Source organism: Nycticebus coucang, chromosome 23 (genome assembly GCF_027406575.1).
Source record: "Nycticebus coucang isolate mNycCou1 chromosome 23, mNycCou1.pri, whole genome shotgun sequence".
In the NCBI taxonomy this organism is placed as follows: Eukaryota; Metazoa; Chordata; class Mammalia; order Primates; family Lorisidae; genus Nycticebus; species Nycticebus coucang.
The window spans coordinates 14,274,036-14,292,011 of NC_069802.1; the positions used below are offsets into that span (position 1 = coordinate 14,274,036).

Below are 17,976 nucleotides of genomic sequence, written 5' to 3' on the forward strand. Positions count from 1 at the left end.
GTGGGGAAGCTGGAACTAGGTAATTGTGAAAACTAATAATTAATGAAAACTAGGTAACTAATGAAATCCTGTAGCTCTAACTTACGTCCTTCCTCCCTTCACCAAACGATCTCACTTGCTTAAGAAAAAGGTTATACAATCCAAGTCCTTTTATCCTATCCTTCTCTTTAATTACAAACTCCCTGTATCTTTTCCACAGCCATATTCTCGTCTCTTCGTTGGAGAATAAGACTTTCCTTCCAGTCTGAGAATGACCAGGTTTTGCTCTTAATTTTATTTCCAGCCCTTTTCCAGAAAAGTACCCTTCAGGTTTGCTCTTTCTTTCTAGTATCTGGAATTTCCTTCTACCTTGTTATCCTTGTGGGAAGAAAAATCCTTAGCTCAAATCCTAACTCCACCATTTAATTTCTACATGGCCTTGGATTAGCTATTTAAACTCTGTGTATCTCGACTCATCAGCCTGTACAATGGGGAAATAACAATACTTACTTTATACTACTGTTAGGATGATTAAGTTATTGATGCTTAGAACAGAGCCTGTTCTATAAGATGTGCTCAATAAATGTTAACTTTCTATTGTTGTAATTTAAAATTGTCTGCCCCTCTAGCTCTTACAGTCTTTTCTTCTCTTTACTTTTTAAATGGTGTGCTGGTTTCTGCTTTTTATCAGATTCTCAGAGGGCCCCCAAACTTCATGAATAATAAATTATCTTCATTCATCCTCACACTGTTGAAACGCCTGCTCCTCCCTTAAATGCTCTATCGCAGTATTTTCTAAGAACCTTTCTGATCACTCCTTTGCTGATTTCTTCAGAGGCCACACCTCCCAATCCAACCCAGTTAATGTGCATATATAAAGAATGATTACTTGACTCTGTCTGTATTTAACATGTCAAGCCTTGTAACTGAAGCAATCTTCCAATATGCTATATATTTCAATATTGGCTTTATTCAGCTTTCATTTCCCCCACCCCTAACTTGATTTGCCTTGAGCCCACCTGCATCACTGCCGTGGCTGACAGTCTCTGTGGACTTCTCATTACCAAACCGCACAGATCTCCATTCTGACCCTGGCCTTCCTCTCCAGTAAGAACTCCTATGCTTCTCAAGCTTGGATCCTTATAACCAGTCAAACTTCCTCAAAATGTCTTGCAGATTCTGATTCAGTGACATTTCTTTCATCTTTCCTCACACAATTTCTTCTTGTTCCCCAACCTTTTTGAATTAGATCAATTTATTAAGGCTCAGTTTAAACCTTTCTTTCTCGCTAAAGCCCTTCTCACAACCGTTTCTTTTTTCCTGCTTGATTTTTTATGCCACTCACTACTAACCTGTGGGACACTGAACACCAAAGTCCTCATCTATTGGGCCCTCTCCTCCCACCTGCGGATCTGACTTCCCTAAGAAGTTAAATTCTACAACAGCACAACTTCTCATAAGTTTTCTTGACAATACTTACCATTGTTCCTTATATAAGAAAACCTTGGGTCAGCTAAACATTTACTGAGTGTCTTTTTTGATCCAGATACTGAATTGGGCGTGCAAGCACAGAACTGCTGATTCTGTTCTTGGTGATGGTGGAAGCAAAGATCTCAAAAGCAAAGATCTCAAAATTCTTAGACGTGCTCGGGGCTCCCAGAAATAGATATGGTTAGAATTCTTTCTGCCATGTCAAATTTCTTTTATTCTTACTTTTTTATTTCAGGTTAATGTGAGGGTACAAACAATTAGGTTACAAGGTTTGCATTTGTTAAGCAGATTCCCTATTGTAGTTATGGCCTGCCACAGGTCAAATTTCTTTTCATGTAACTCAGGGTTGCCATTTTATTGGGCTATGACCAGAAATTTAATCTATTCTCAAACACCAGTATTTAAAAACTATTGCTTGTGTAAGGTAAGTTGCTCAGATTTTTCTGACCACTATCCTTATTTCTTTTTTTCCACACTCCCCTCCTTCTGCTGTTACCTTCCTGTGGTCCTATCAGCTCTAACTACGCTAGAACATTTCATCAGGCAAATGGTGGCAGATCAATTAATAATTTCTGTGAGTAGTAACTTACACTTGAAAGGTGATTTAGAATCTTCATTATGCTACAAAATTAAATATTGTCTCTTATTTTCTCACATTTAATCAACAGATGCCTTTGTTATGTTTATGCTATATATTTCAATATTGGACAAAATTGAGATGATCTGTTTTACCAAAAGAGAATAAGTAGTAATAATGAGAAATGAAATGCCATACCTGGGTCCACTCATTTGTCTGGGGATCATAAGCCTCCACAGTATTCAGGTAGGTCTGTCCATCATAGCCCCCGACAGCATATAATTTATCACCAAGTAGACAGACCCCCACGGCATCCCGGCTGATGCTCATAGATGCTACTGCAGTCCACATGTCTGTTTTGGGATCATATCTGCAAGAAAATTTCAGAACTGAAGCTGACATTTTTCACAAAATATTTTATATAAAAAGAGTTTTGTGCTTCAAGTCTATCTTCTGCTTTCTTTTTTGCCATGTAAATAAAACATGTTTTAGAGAAGAATATCAATATTATCCCCCAAACTTATATAACTTAAAGTCTTATAGATTGATTTAGCAAATGGATACCACTTATAAGGAGCTTATATAAACACTGAGAGTTGCTTTCAGCATTAGACTGACCACTGAAAATTTGGGGAAATCAGTATGTTAGGCTCTATGTAAGATGCCTTACAACCTCCATCACTATAGCTGTCCATTTTTGGATCTCTTGTTCCTTTCATGAGATGTCTTAACCAGAAGTACTGTAAGTTGTCTAAGAGTAGACCCATCATGCTAAGATGACCTATATTGTGTCTAATACCTCTTGTATCAATGAACAGCTTTTCACTGGGTGTAGAACTACAGTAAACCCATTATTTATGGGGCAAAGTATATAAATTCTGGATTATAACATGTAACAATCATAGTCTGAATTGTTTTTTCTCCCAATGCAGGTGAAGTGTAGGCATAACTTTCTTGCTTTCTCAAAAAACAACAACCAAAAAAAAAAAAAAAATCTGCTTATTATTTCGCAAAAGTGTCCTGCTAAGATTAGGATGTGGCCTGTTCCCAACAAAACTCATGTTGAAATTTAATTGTCAGTGTAACAGTGCTAGGAGGTGGGGCCTCTATAAGGTGATTAGGTTGGTAAAATGGATTACTATCTTTTTCAAGAGTCTGGGTTAGTTCTTCCAGGAATAAATTAGTTTGTGCGAGAGCGGTTGTTATAGGTGAAGCTGCCTCTCATGTTTCACCTTTTTGCATGCCCTGCTTTCCTTTCCCCTTCCCCACCAATTTCTGACACAGCAAGAGGCCCTCACCAGAAGATACCAGATGTGGCCACCCAATCTTGAACTTCCCTTTCTTTGTAAATTACCCAGGCTCCGATATTTTGTTATAGGAAACAAACTAAGACAGCATTCGTTATCAATAAATCTTAATTTTATTTTTTTTCTTCTAGTCATTTATAAGTTTGTTAAATGAATCACACTAATCACACTAAAAAATCTGATCATATCCAACACATGCACATATGTGCACACAGACCCTCATTAACTTCTTATTGCTTTTTATAATCCAAAACCTTCATAATACCAAAGACTCTACACGATCTGCCCCACCCCACCAGCTCTCCCTCCTTTTCTCCTCTGTTCTCTAGCCAGAATGGCTGCCTTTCAGTTTCTTGTATAAACCACATTCCTTTCTGCTTTGGAGGGTTCAGACAACTATTCAACTTTCTCCATTCCTTGAACTAGATAGATTGAACATAACAGCTGGGAACCTGCTATCAGGCTCTCCACCTGGCCCCACACTTGAGTTTCATGAGGCCAGTTTGGATGACCTGTTCAAGCTTGTAAGGCTTATTATTAGCCTTTTATTTTATCATATTATTTTATATTATTTCATTTATTATCAAAATGTATCAGAAACGTCCCTACCCTTTTCATTTTTTATTTAACCTACAGCCCCTAAGTCATTTTTGTCTGAAATCCATCAAGCTCCTTTTCTTATTAGGTACAGTATCCAGTATAAAACAGCTATACAATAAAACTTGTCATGTGATTCAATTAATAAATTATGCAATCAATTATAAGGTAAAGTTTAAGGAGGCAGTAATGTGACGAGAAAAGACTCTGAGTAGGCTGTAGGGGGGCAGTGGAGGATGGTCAGAGCACATGACCCAGTGTTTATAGAGCTCCTAGAGAGCTGCCTGGCAGGGGGCGGATGCTCAGTGAAGTTATCAATATGTCTGGAAGCAACAGAGATTTATATATATATATATATATTTTTTTTTTTTTGTTTTGTTTTGTTTATTTATTTTTAGTTTCCCTTCATGGGAAATTACCTCTCCACACAGTCTGAGAGTCTGGAGGTCAAGTTGGACGCAGGAGCATCATGTCCTCCAATAGCATACAGCAATCCATTCCAGGTCGTTACTCCGACACCACCCCTCCTTTTTGACATCTGAGCGCACAGTGTCCATTTGTTAGTATGAGGATCAAAACATTCTACTGATTTGAGACAAGAACTTCCATCACGACCACCAACTGCATAAAGCCTGTACAAAGAGCAAAGGAAATGATAACTAAGAACTTGTGCTATTACTATGCTTAGGACAAAGAAGCTATTCTTATAGCATTTCATTAAATTTAAGGTGCTATCAATTGTAAGACACACTGTCAATTCATGTGCCATTAAAAATGAACATATGCTACCAATTAAATGACACACGTGTATAGCACATATCACTCTGTGGGTACATGAGAAAGAAAACGTAAGCTGCACTGAAGGCAATGACAACGAATTCACAGCTGCTGCATGCTGGACAAGTTACACTGACTACAAGATGCACAGCCATGCTAGAGACATTAAAATGTTTCTTAGGGCTGGGTGCACTGGCTCATGCGTGTAATCCTGGCACTTTGGGAGCCCAAGGTGGTAGAAGGATTACTTGAGGCCAAAAGTTCAAGACCAAGACCAGTCTGGACAATGTAGCGTAACCCTGTCTCTACAAAAATAAAAAAAAAAGTAGCCCGGCATAGTACAGCATCCTTCTAGACCCAGCTATTTTCGAGGCTGAGGCTGGAGGATCATTTGAGACCAGGAGTTTGAGATTATAGTGAACTATGATTGCTCCACTGCACTCTAACATGGGTGACAAAGCAAGACTCTGCCTCAAAAAAAATGCCCTAAAATATATAAAATAGGGCATATAAATATACCCATGACTTATTTTTTTTTTAAACAGCCAAGAGAGGACTTATTTATAAAGGAAAGAAATTAAACTTCCCTGAGCATTTACCATTGGGTAGACATTTTATACACATTAATTTAACTATCACAGTAATGCTGTGAGAAACCACTTTTATCTCTGAAGAAACCCAGGTTCATGGAGATTAAGAAACTCGCACAAGGTCACCCAGTAAGAAGCAGAATCAGAACACACAGTTGTATTAGTGAGCAGTTGTTTATCAACAGTCATCTGGAATGTGCTTGTAATAGTAAAACAGAAGAATAAAAAGCTTAAAATAAAAGTATAAAATTAATATTCATTATATATGAACAGTGAGTGATCCTTTATTAAATTAAGTTACAGAAGAAAAAGATATTACAAATTAGGTTGGTGCCTGTGGCACAGTGGGTAATGTGCTGGCCTCATATACCAAGGGTGGCAGGTTCAAACCCAGCCCTGGCCAAACTGCAATAAAAAGATATTACAAATTATGAATGACCTAAATGTTGCCTGGATCAATTTAAATTCATTATCAATCAATATGCTACACTATTTTGAAGTAGCCTTTTATTCTGAACCTAAAATACATGTATACTTTTAAAAATATTTGGACATAATACTTTTTATTAAGCATAAAATCTTTTGTACTTCCTATTCCTGTGGGAAGCTCTTTATAGATTGAATAAACTCATCTCAAATCTTGACCTCAAGTGATTCTCCCACCGCAGCCTCCCAAGAGCTCTAGGATTACAGGCATGAGTCTACAAATGATTTTAAGTCTCTATTTTAACCATGATTCCATCTTCTGTAAGTGATGATCAAGCATTTTAAGTAAGCAAAAGTTACCCCCCTCCCCAATTTTTCTTTAATAACCATAAAAGGCTTTTTATTTTAAGGAAGAAGGGCTCAAAAAGACAGATATTTAATCTCTGAGTAACCAACAGCTATTAGTAATAACTCAGTTTACTCAAAGCAGACATGATTGCAAGAGGACAACTCTTTTTAAAGCCGTTCTAGTTTTCACCAGTCTACCAAGCTAAGAAAGAAGAAAAGTAAAAATAAAGATAAATCAGTAGAAAGGATATAAGGAATCTTTAGAGAAACACTGAGAAAAACTATTTTAAAAAGACCATATATATACTTTTAACTATAATATACATAATATACTTTTAAAGGTATATAAGCCATCAGACTTTAACTGTCAACTTATTAATACTGAATATTTACGTAAAATTTCTTCATTCGAAATAACTAGAAATGTATAGTAGATGCACTTTAGGATGAAAGTCTAACTTAACGTTGAGCTACTATGTTTAGAACTATAAAAAACAGACATTATTTTAAAAGTTTCTTCAAATCACTCAAAGTATTTGTCAATGTGTATCTTTCAGTTGGAAATTAATTAGACAGCTTGATAAATTTGGTATATTTCATTTTAAAAGGAACTTTAGGTACTTCCTTACTTTCCACTTAGTACTGCCACACCTACTGTGCTCCTGGGGGTGGACATGGTGGCGACAAAATTCCACTGGCGAGCCTGAGGGTCCCATCTTTCTACTGTGTTCAGGTAGCTCCAGCCGTCGTGTCCCCCTACAGCATACATGGGACCTTCCAGTACAGCTACCCCTACGAGGAGACGGGAAAGAAGTAATGACTTAGGGTTTGCTCAGTCTTAATCACAGTTTAATAAAATATAATTACAATAAGCTTTAAATATACAAATTGAACCAAGCAAAAAATTATGCTATAGATTAGTGTTTTTCAGCCTCTTTTCACGGCACACTTGAATCTATAGTTAAACTTCCATGGCACACTTAAATTATGTTGATTTAAAAAAAAAAAAGAGCAAAATACGAATATAAAGAATATATTTACTGTGCTGCAAACTTGTTTTGCAAATAATTTAACTGATGATCTTTACAAATTTTCACAGCACACCTAAGATCCCCTGTTTGAAAATCACTGTTAATGGTATTTGGCTTCCTCACTGCTCTTCTTACTGGGTAGGTGGGGAGGAAACAGCACAGTAATTCTGGTCTTAAAAGTTTCAGAGGTAGTAGCTTAAGGTACAATAGTGGAAAGTTATTTTAAAACTACACCACATACATGCGTTGTGGCTATCTAAAACATTTTTTTTGATTATTTGGATTTAAGATATATTTGAAAGAATCATTTTTATTCCTTCCCCTATTAATTCAAATCCATGAGATTGTACTATAGTTAGATTTGATATTGTTGCATAAATTAACAAACAAAGCTGATTCGTCTCCTTGGTGGTGAATTATACCAATAAAATGTGATCTATTGGTATGATTCCTTATACCAGGAGTTGAGCCAGCTTCATTTGTTAAATTATTCCAGATACCTACTGAGTTTCTACTAAGTGCCAATTTAATCTTAAATCTAATTATCAAAAAAATGTTTTAAATAGCCACAACACATGTATCTGGTGTAGTTTTAAAATAACTTTCCTCTATTGTACCTTAAGCGACTGCCTCTGAAACCTTTAAGACCAGAATTACTGTGTTATTTCCTCCCCACCTACCACTAAGAACTAAAACATCACAGATAAGGGTTGTGACCTTATGACCATTTAATCAGGAAATAGACCCAAAATGTATTTCGGGGATTGATAAGTGCTAATAAAAAAGTGGAACAGAGTGAAGCATACTGGGAGTACGTGAAGAATGCCTGGTGAGGGACTGCTGCTCACTCAGCCGCTGCCACGCGCAGAGTGTGAACGTGCTGTGGTGTGTGGTGTATAGGATTCTGAGTGACTCTGCATTAGTAATACTTACCAAGGCCATGCCTATGTGTGGACATAGGTGGCATCACGCTCCAAGATTTCGTTTTGGGGTTGTAGCACTCTACAGTATTCAAAGTCTTCAGCCCATCTCTTCCTCCAACCACATACAGTTTGTCATCCAATACTGCAACGCCGAACTGCAGCCTCCTCCCATTCATAGTGGCTACAGGGGTCCACATGTTTGTGCGGAGGTCGTACTTTTCAATGCTGGTTGCTCCTAAATAGTAATATATGAAAGTCATGTTAATAAAAATTACATCATGATTGATAATTTTTATGAAATTATACATATAAAAGGGTAATTTTATTGGCGTTCATAACAATGCTTTAAAAATCTAAATATCTGGGTGGTGCCTGTGGCTCAAGGAGTAGGGTGCCGGTCCCATATGCCGGAGGTGGCAGGTTCAAACCCAGCCCCGGCCAAAAATAAAAAAAAAAAAAAAAATCTAAATATCTAAAAATAACAAAATCCTAATAATTGTAAAATTCTACTTAAAAGCTTGAGGGGCTTCTAATTTATACTGAAGAATTAACCTTTAAAAAAAGTAAGCACAGGCTGGGCACAGTGGCTAAGGACTGTAATCTTAGCACAGCAGAAGGCCGAGGCAGGTGGATTGCCTGAGCTCATGAGTTTGAGACCAGCCTGAGCAAGAGCGAGACTCTATCTCTAAGAATAGCTGGGCGTTGTGGCGGGAACCTGTAGTTCTGGCTACTTGGGGAGGCTGAGACAAGAGAATCACTTGAGTCCAAGAGTTTCAGGTTGCTGTGACCTATGACGCCACAGCACTCTACCCAGGAAGACAGAGTGAGACTGTCTCAGAAAAAAGTAAGCAAAATTGCAGTCTAACATGTTTCTTAGCAGCTATTTAGAATTTTTGTTGATTCTTTTGTTGGGCCTTATACTAAACATACACATGAAGGGACTATGAGCCTAATGATGTAACTAACACAAACTGCTCTTTATAAAATACTGGAAATAAGACCAATTAAGGCCAGGGAAGCTAATGTGAACAAAACAGGTCAGAGTTTTTGATTATTAGGAAAAGACTCAGAAACAAAGCTGGTGAAGTAGCAAGGGCCAAATTATAGAAAGTCTTGAAAGCTAGAATGTAAAATTTACATCTTGTGGATTAATGAATAAAGAAGCTGGACTTTTGGGGCACAGTATAATAGCATATTAAATGAAGGGTTAATGGAACAGAGAACATAGTCTCCAAAGTTAAAATGCAGTTTGAATCTTGATCCCATCATTAATTAGTTGTGTGATCCTGGGAAAATTACTTAACTCTCTAAGTCTTGGTACCTGTGTCTATACAGGAGAGCAAGGATCACACTGCCCTTAGAGCTGTTATAGAGATGAGATGAAGTCAGTCAGGTACTTGTGTAATACATGGCACATATTAGCAACACGAGGAATGCTATTTTTCCTGGCTCCTAGAAGTTTAGGGCCCTGGGCTGACCTACAGCTAATCAACTGTATGCCTGTAGGATTTAAAAGCTGAAGTAGGTATTATCAAGAAGCAGGGGCAGCTGGTGTGGTGACTCACGCCTGTAATACTAGCACTCTGGGAGACGGGGCAGGAGGATCCCTTGAGCTCAGGAGTTTGAGGACAGCTTAGGCAAGAGTGAGACCCTGTCTATACTAAAAATAGAAAAATTAGCTGATGTTGAGGTGGTTGCCTGTGGTTCTAGGTTGAGGCAGGAGGATCACCTGAGCCCTGGAGTCTAATGTGGCTGTGAGGTAGGCTAGGTAGGGGCAATAGTTCCTTCCCTTTTCCCATAGCCTTCCAATAAATTCCTCATCTGTTTAAATGAGCCAGAGTTGATGTATATTGAATTATGATTCTGAATTCTCCAATTATTCCTCTACAAGCTGCTGCTTGTGTCTTCTGACCTGTCTCCATCGTTCTTTGGCTACTTCCTTACTTTCTGGCACCAGAGGATGTCCCAGGTTTGTCTTATACTTTTTTGCCCCTGTCCTGCAACAAGGAATTTCTTCAAAGAAGTTTTTGGCCACAAATATTATTTATTAAAATTCCTTATTTTTTTGTTTTCAAAATGTCTTATTTTTTCCTAAATAAAAGACTATTCAATACCTTTTGTTGAATCCATCCCTCCAACTGCAAACAATGTGCCAACAGTTGACTTTCTAGGTTTTGTCCGAGGACTTTGCAACATGGGTCGTCTCTCTGGTAACAGATGATACTTCATTGCTTCCATAATGAGTTTCTGACATTCTATATCATCCCGAAAAAGTGCATTATTTTCCATGTCTGCCAGGAACTGGAAAAGAATAGTGATTATACCCCCAATGGCTAAGAAAATGGTAAGGTTAAAAGAAAAATGGAAATTATTTCATGTTTAAAAAAATTCAAGTGTGGGCACGTATTTTAAACTAAAATATGTGAAATTTACAAAATTTATATTTTTAATTTTACTGGAAATTAAAACTGAGGAGCATAGATGGTATATGTATACTCTAGCGTTTTAATACTACAGTGCTTACCTCTGGCTGGCAGGAATACCGGTGCTTTGTAAATGATCTTTTTACTACTTTTCTATAATTTCCATATTTTCTAAAATAAATTATCTTACTTTTAAAGTTAGAAATAATTTTAATTGAAGAAGAATTATGAGAAGTGGGAGTTGATTAACTAGACTACATTTATCTGCCTACTCTAAATAATGCCCAAACAACAAAAACAAAACTTCCCAATTTCTCAAGGGGCAAAGAACTCCAAATGGTGATTATTCTAAAAAAATTAAAATTCCCTGTGCTTCCCTAAATCCTACCTCATTACATATACTCCTGTGGGCACACTCTGTTTAACAATGAACATCTTTTCCTTTTGTGCTTGGTTTTCTATCACCCTACCTACCCTGCAAGCCTTCCCTGCTTTATAAAACAACCTCGCATTCATCCTTTCATATCTTCTCCATACTCGTACGATCCTCTGCTGACATTATTCACACACACACACACACGTGTAATAGGTATACAGTATTTTCCTTTACTAATTGTTTTATTATACATTTTGCTGCATCTTACCATTTTTGCTCAACAATATCTCATGAAAACTTCCTCCAAGTCTTCCTGAAAAGATGTAGTTCTGATTTATTTTTTTTTAATAACTGAATAATATCCCACAGTACATATATGTACTAATTTTTTCCAGCCATTTCCTTATTATGGACATTAACTTTGTTTCCAGTATGTATATACATTCACACACATATGTATACAGAGATACACACATATATGTACATACACTTCAAAAATTTGCTTCAAAAACAAGTCTTACACAGAAGTCCTTATCCACTGATTTCACTTTTATGGATAGATTTCTAGGAACTGAATTAACTCCAGGCAGGAAGGACGGACAGACACACACACACACACAGAGTAAATGCTGTCAGATTACTTTCCAAAGAGACAGTTAATAATTCATATTTCCATCAGTCATGTATGACAGCAGAGCTCTTTTTATTGTTGCCAACAATACCACATTTTCCCCTTAGTTTGAATTTTCCTGATGAGTAAATATAAGCATTTTTTAAATTGCATTTTTCATTTTTTTAAAAGCATTTTGGACAAGCAATTTTTCTTCTCCGTTTGTCTGCCTCTAGTTTTTCTATTGTTTATCTTTTGATTGGAAATTAGTAGTTCTTCATAACACACATAGTAATCCTTTATTTTTCTAGATTTCTCATTGCTGAGATTATTTCATAATACTTTTGCTATACAAGCAGCAGCCTAGATAACAGAAATTTTGAAGGTCTAAGAGTGTCATGCAAATATAAATATCTGAAGCTGCAGAAATGCAGTAAATTTTCAGGTTTACTTAAATGCACAGATTTTTTCCAAGTCTAACAGGATTTTTCAGATTTTATTTCATCTATAAAGAATAAAAAAGAATCTGCTAAGTAGTAAAAAGTTACTCCCTTCTTTAAATGTGGTTTCAAGAGAAACTTTTTATTATGTTATGTGTCCTGAACTGTCATCAATTCATGTGGTTTTACTCCTATGTATTCATACAATGATCAACCTTTGAAGAGGGAATCTTACAAGAATCAGCACTGATTACTGTCTTTGTAAGCCTGAGAGCAAACAGTAACTTTGCTCACAACAGCAGGAATACATTATGCTCCAGATAAATACAGGTAAGATAATATTTATGGCATTTTAGATCAAAAAAAGAAAGTCTGGGGTGGCGCCTGTGGCTCAGTCGGTAAAGCGCCAGCCCCATATACCGAGGGTGGCGGGTTCAAACCCAGCCCTGGCCAAACTACAACCAAAAAATAGCTGGGCGTTGTGGCGGGCGCCTGTAGTGCCAGCTACTTGGGAGGCTGAGGCAAGAGAATCGCTTAAGCCCAGGAGTTGGAGGTTGCTGTGAGCTGTGTGAGGCCACGGCACTCTACCGAGGGCAATAAAGTGAGATTCTGTCTCTACAAAAAAAAAAAAAAGAAAGTCTGACCTTGAATAGTAACAGCTGATTCCTCTTCTGCTTTCAAGGCCTCTTTCTCCATTTTAGGCCTTGAAATAGTCAGCAAAGTATGCAGGGGAAATTTTTGTATATTCCAGTGAAAATTGTAAAAAGGGGAAACTGTGTCTATAAATATGTTATGACTGATTGCCTGCCTTGAACACAACTAGATACCTTTTAATCCTTTTTTTTTTTTTGAGAAAAAGTCTCACTCTGTTGCCCCTGCCTAGAGATATCTCTTAATTCTCAACTAATGATAATAATAATGATATTATTTATAGAACGTATTATTTTACAGAGCATGTTTTTGAGCTTCACGATAATTCTATGAGGTAGTCAGAGAGGATATTCTCTCTACTTGACAGATGAAGAAACTGAGACGTGTGAATATGCCAAGTGACAGAGTTTTAAAATGCCAGAACTAGAACGACTGTCATATTTTGTTAATCTGGATATCACCAGATTCTACTATTTAGTGCATATTTAATAAACAAGTAGAAAATGAATTAATATACATTTTCTGGTTCCTAAGTTCCAATGTTTTCCTCTTATTAGCAGCTTTACTAATTTTTCTCCAATTGGTAGGACAGGTTTATAACTGAGTCAAATAAAATTATTAACTCCAAGCTAAGATTGTTATTAATTGATGCAATGTAGCCAGACTTTCTGGATTGGAAACATAAGCAGAAGTTTGTTACTTTACTATCTTTTCACCTATACATTTCAAAGAAATATAAGTAAAATTACTTTATTTAACAGAATAGGCAGGGAAAAAAAACCTTATAATCAAATAACTATTAATTACCTGTGGTGCAAGAAGAGGTAGCCTAATATAAGCCAAAAGTTTACTGAGATCTTTCCGTCTTTGTTCCAAATCATGACGGACCCACGTAAGAAGTGCATTCAATATGGTTTCCTCATTAGGAATGTTCATGTCATCACTGGCCAAAAGCTTTGCAATTTCACTGGCTGGTAATAAGACAAATTCCTGGTTTCTGATTACTTCCATAAAATGTTCCTGGAGGGAAAAATTGCAGATGAACAATACTGTTTCTTCTGGCCACCACAGTTTATTTAAAAGAAACTAGAAGTTTTCTGCGTTAGATTCCACAACATAATTTATATTTAAGATCTTACATTGTATTACGACTTGGTAGGAAATAAACATAGCAGAAAAAACTATTTAAACTGCAATTATGGCTCAGGGCCCATAGCATAGTGGTTATGGCGCCAGCCACGTACACCAAGGCTGATGGGTTTGAACCTGGTCCGGGCCAGCTAAACAATGAAAACTGCAACAAACAATAAAAAAAAAAAACACAAATAAATAAACTGCAATTATGTTGATAAACATAAATAAGTAGAATTAAGGTGTTGTATCACTGATTACATTTTTAAAACGGACCTAAGACATTTAGATATCATTTTGCCTAAGTTAGGAAATAGTTCTGGCAAGTCTTTTGAAGGAAGATAGAAAAAAGTGAATTAGATGCTAAGATGTATGACACTCTACCACTGGAAGTTAGTTTGGATTTGTGGTTGCTGAAGAATTCGGCCAACAGTGGAGTCAAGTCTGATACCCGGGTGAGGTTATTTCTCTTACCCAGAAATGGGCTCTAGGGGAATTAAATTTCCTAGGAACACTCTAGATCACAGAAGTCTTCCTAGACGCTGCCCAGAAAAAGTATTTGTCCTCAGGGCTATCTTAGAACCAAATTGACCTTACAGACTGTTTTAATATTATTTATGAACTATCCAGAATTTTAGATCTGTTTTAAAATTTTTAATCTTTTCTAATCTGATTTCTTTACAAAGTTCTTTTGGTCTCATTGGAAAAAGAAGTAAAACAAGTGTTGCCCTGTCCTAGAATATACTGGAACCAGAACCTTAGATTGGAGATGACTCAGTCCAGGTTTCATGCTAGAATCAAGGGCTCTACAACTTGAAATGGGAGCTAAAAATGCCCTTGGGTCTGAGATGACCTTTATATGGTATTATGCTAAATAATCTGGAGAGAAGGAAAATATATTCTTCAATTTGAATGGTTACAAATCTTTCTTTCTTTCTTTCTTTTTTTCTGTTGCCTAATCTCAAGGTCCATGGTGTCAGCCTAGCTTACAGCAACCTCAAACTACTGGCTCAAGTGATCCTCCTGCCTTAGCCTCCCAAGTAGATAGGATTATAGGTGCCTACCACAACACTTGGTTAATTTTTCTATTTTTAGTAGAGACGGGTCTTGTTTTTGATCAGGCCAGTCTCAAACTCCTGAGCTCAAGTGATCCTGACTTGGCCATGCCAAATGCCAGGATTATAGGAGTGAGCTACTTTACCCGGCCAAATAGTTACAAATCTTAATGTATGGGTAGTTGACATAGTTATAATATAAATGCAAATGGCAGCCACACTGTCCTTTACAGTTTTTCTTATATTCCTAATGTACTGTCACTGTCTCAGCATGTAGAGTTTTAGTAACATAGCTAAGGCTGTTTAAATTAGGGCTAGAGATAAGAACTATCAATAATTTTCTTTTATATTAAAATGAAAATTACATTTTCTATATAGCCTATAGTAATCTGAGAGAGACATTGATCTAAAATATATCTTGAGTTGGGGTGGCGCCTGTGGCTCAGTGAGTAAGGCGCCGGCCCCATATGCCGAGGGTGGCGGGTTCAAACCCAGCCCCGGCCAAACTGCAACCAAAAGATAGCCGGGCGTTGTGGCGGGCGCCTGTAGTCCCAGCTGCTTGGGAGGCTGAGGCAGGAGAATCGCGTAAGCCCAAGAGTTAGAGGTTGCTGTGAGCCGTGTGACGCCACGGCACTCTACCCGAGGGCGGTACAGTGAGACTCTGTCTCTACAAAACAAAACAAAACAAAACAAAATATATCTTGAGTTGACATTCCTTTCAGTAGAAATTCTTAAGAGGAAAACCACTCATGAATAATTAACTAAATTCAATTGCATCAATTTATCATGATTTGTTAAAAGATGCCCTATTTTAAATGACTGATTATCATGTTCCGAAATATATTTTAATAAAACCTCAATGCTGGAATGGCTTCAAGCAATTCTATACTGACATTATAAAATGATTTGGTAACATAAAGCAAGAGCCATAAAAATGTTGAATCAATCCAGTTATCCTAGTTGTAGTTTAAATGTTAATAAATATTATATAAGCAGAACACAAAGCTGACTACCTAACAATGCTTATCTGTACTGTTACTTATACTGGTAAAAATGGGAAATAGCCTGAATGTTCAGCTTTAGGGGGTGTGCATTAAAAAGTCAGTAAAAATTTCAAGGACAAAGATCACATAGCTACATGGAAAGATACTTATTATGCAATGTTAGGTGAGACTCTGAAGAAAAAAATAATAAACACTTCTGAGTGGGTAAAGGCATAGCATATAGTATATTCAACATACTTATACAATACTGGTATAACTATTACCATACTTTCAAATGGTATTAATTGAATCTCATTAGTAAGAAAAGGACTATTGTGTAAATATTCATTTGACAAGTTATTTGTTGATATATCTATTTGAGAACAATGCTCTTTCCATTCTAGTATAATTTATATTAAGTAAAAATTGAGTTTTCAACAATTTACGAAATACTACTGAACTTGAGATTCAACACAAAGTATTTTTAAAAAGTATTAATTTGGGGCCAGGCACAGAGGCTCACGCCTGTAATCCTAGCACTCTGGGAGGCCGAAGCAGGTGGACTGCCTGAGCTCCTGAGTTTGAGACCAGCCTGAGCAAGACCGAGATCCTGTCTCTAAAAATAGCCCAGCATTGTGGTGGGTGCCTGTACTCCCAGCTACTCAAGAGGCTGAGGCAAGAGAATCACTTGAGCCCAAGAGTTTGAGGTTGCTGTGAGCTATGACACCACGGCACTCTACTGGGGGTGACAAAGTGAGACTCTGTCTCAAAAAGAAAAAAAAGTATTAATTTGGTTTTAAAGCAGGTTATTTAGCAGAATTTAATGTTTTTGTAAGTTTTCTAGATTGAGAAACAAAATTTAAAAATTTGAAATTAAGTGTCTATATTGTTTCATAAATCCCTAATGGCTTTAAATAGTTTTAATGGTATAACCAGTGTTGGACATTTTTAGAGGCTGACTTGCTCCAGGTTACATTCAGTGGCAGTTAAGACGAGAAAAAAGGATTTCCAGATTCCAGGATCCTACAAGGAACTCATCCTCTCCTACCTGTATTCACACAGGATGGGGGAACATGCCCAGCACAAGCACCACTCACGCCACTTACTGATTGAACTCGCTGGGGTGGTATTACACTTACTTCATAACGATACAAACAATTGTCACCCTACCAAACACTTGCTAGCATTGTGCCCTTTCCCCCTTTTGAACACCTTTTAAGGAAATGAAATCACTGAGGGATTTATTTAAATTGAAGATTGAATTTTGCTATACATTCTCATTCGGTTCTCATAGCAACGATTCAAATCAGACAATCTGCCTCTAAATTACTTATTTTTATTAGAACTCAATTTCACCTCTCTGTTAAGACAGAATAACATAAAATAATGGCCTTCAGAAAAAAATATATCCCAACTAATTGACTATGAAAATAGGTTTAAGAACATCAAATTTAAATTTAATTTACATATAAGCCATAAGGCAGCAATTGTGTCTCTACTGTAAACAACAGGGCTGACCTAATTGCATACAAATATTTTCATGTGAATAAAACTTCCTGGGTAAAAGATACTACTCACGTTATGAACTTACAAAGAAAAAACCCATCTTTATTTTATTTGTTTATATTCATCTTATTCCAAAAAGTATTTGTAACTGCAGGTGTAAAGATAAAATCAGAATCTACAAAGATGATAAAGATTGAAAAGGGAAAATCTTTTAATGGACTTAATTTTTGAAATCTCAACCTAATACCACGCTAGGTCTGTGAATTTCTGTTCTACTGCATAATCTCTTATTTTTTCAGTTGAGGTCCTGGGATGATCATAAAAAAGAAACATTCCTAGGAAGTGATTACACCATTGGTTAATCATAAAGGTTGAGGTTCTGTATGGTCCTTTTGTTCTCTTACATAAATCCCTACTGTGTTGAATAGAGTAAATCTATGTAGGGATGACGATGACAGGTTGATGTCATTTATTGACTAGGTACATGATGTGCCAATCACTGTTTTGAATGTTAAAATTCTATTAATTCACATCAAGCTCATGAAGCAGGTATAATTAACCTTCCCAATAGTACCTATTCTTCCAACTTTTCTAAATCTCTATTTCTCTAATGAAAGATTCCTAAAGCATCATCAATCTCTTCATATCCCAACCAACTCAATGAAAGGAGTAGGGTAGATGAAATAATATTTCCTAAAAGTTGAGTAACTGTACATGTATGTAAATGTTCACATTTTCTTCTTTCTCACAGACTG

At 36.6% G+C, this 17,976-nt stretch overlaps 1 protein-coding gene across 2 annotated transcripts in view; it reads right to left on the bottom strand.

The window, feature by feature from the left end:
• The window catches only part of KLHL5 (kelch like family member 5), a 64,337-nt gene that overhangs the window by 3,591 nt on the left and 42,770 nt on the right, over positions 1–17,976 (bottom strand). For both annotated transcript variants that reach the window (XM_053577823.1, XM_053577824.1), the window contains 6 exons: positions 13,354–13,566; positions 10,161–10,347; positions 8,057–8,281; positions 6,722–6,884; positions 4,371–4,583; positions 2,246–2,417 (listed from right to left, as the gene is read on the bottom strand). In XM_053577823.1, the coding sequence (XP_053433798.1) occupies positions 2,246–2,417; positions 4,371–4,583; positions 6,722–6,884; positions 8,057–8,281; positions 10,161–10,347; positions 13,354–13,566 (1,173 nt within the window). The remainder of the gene's footprint in view (positions 1–2,245; positions 2,418–4,370; positions 4,584–6,721; positions 6,885–8,056; positions 8,282–10,160; positions 10,348–13,353; positions 13,567–17,976) is intronic.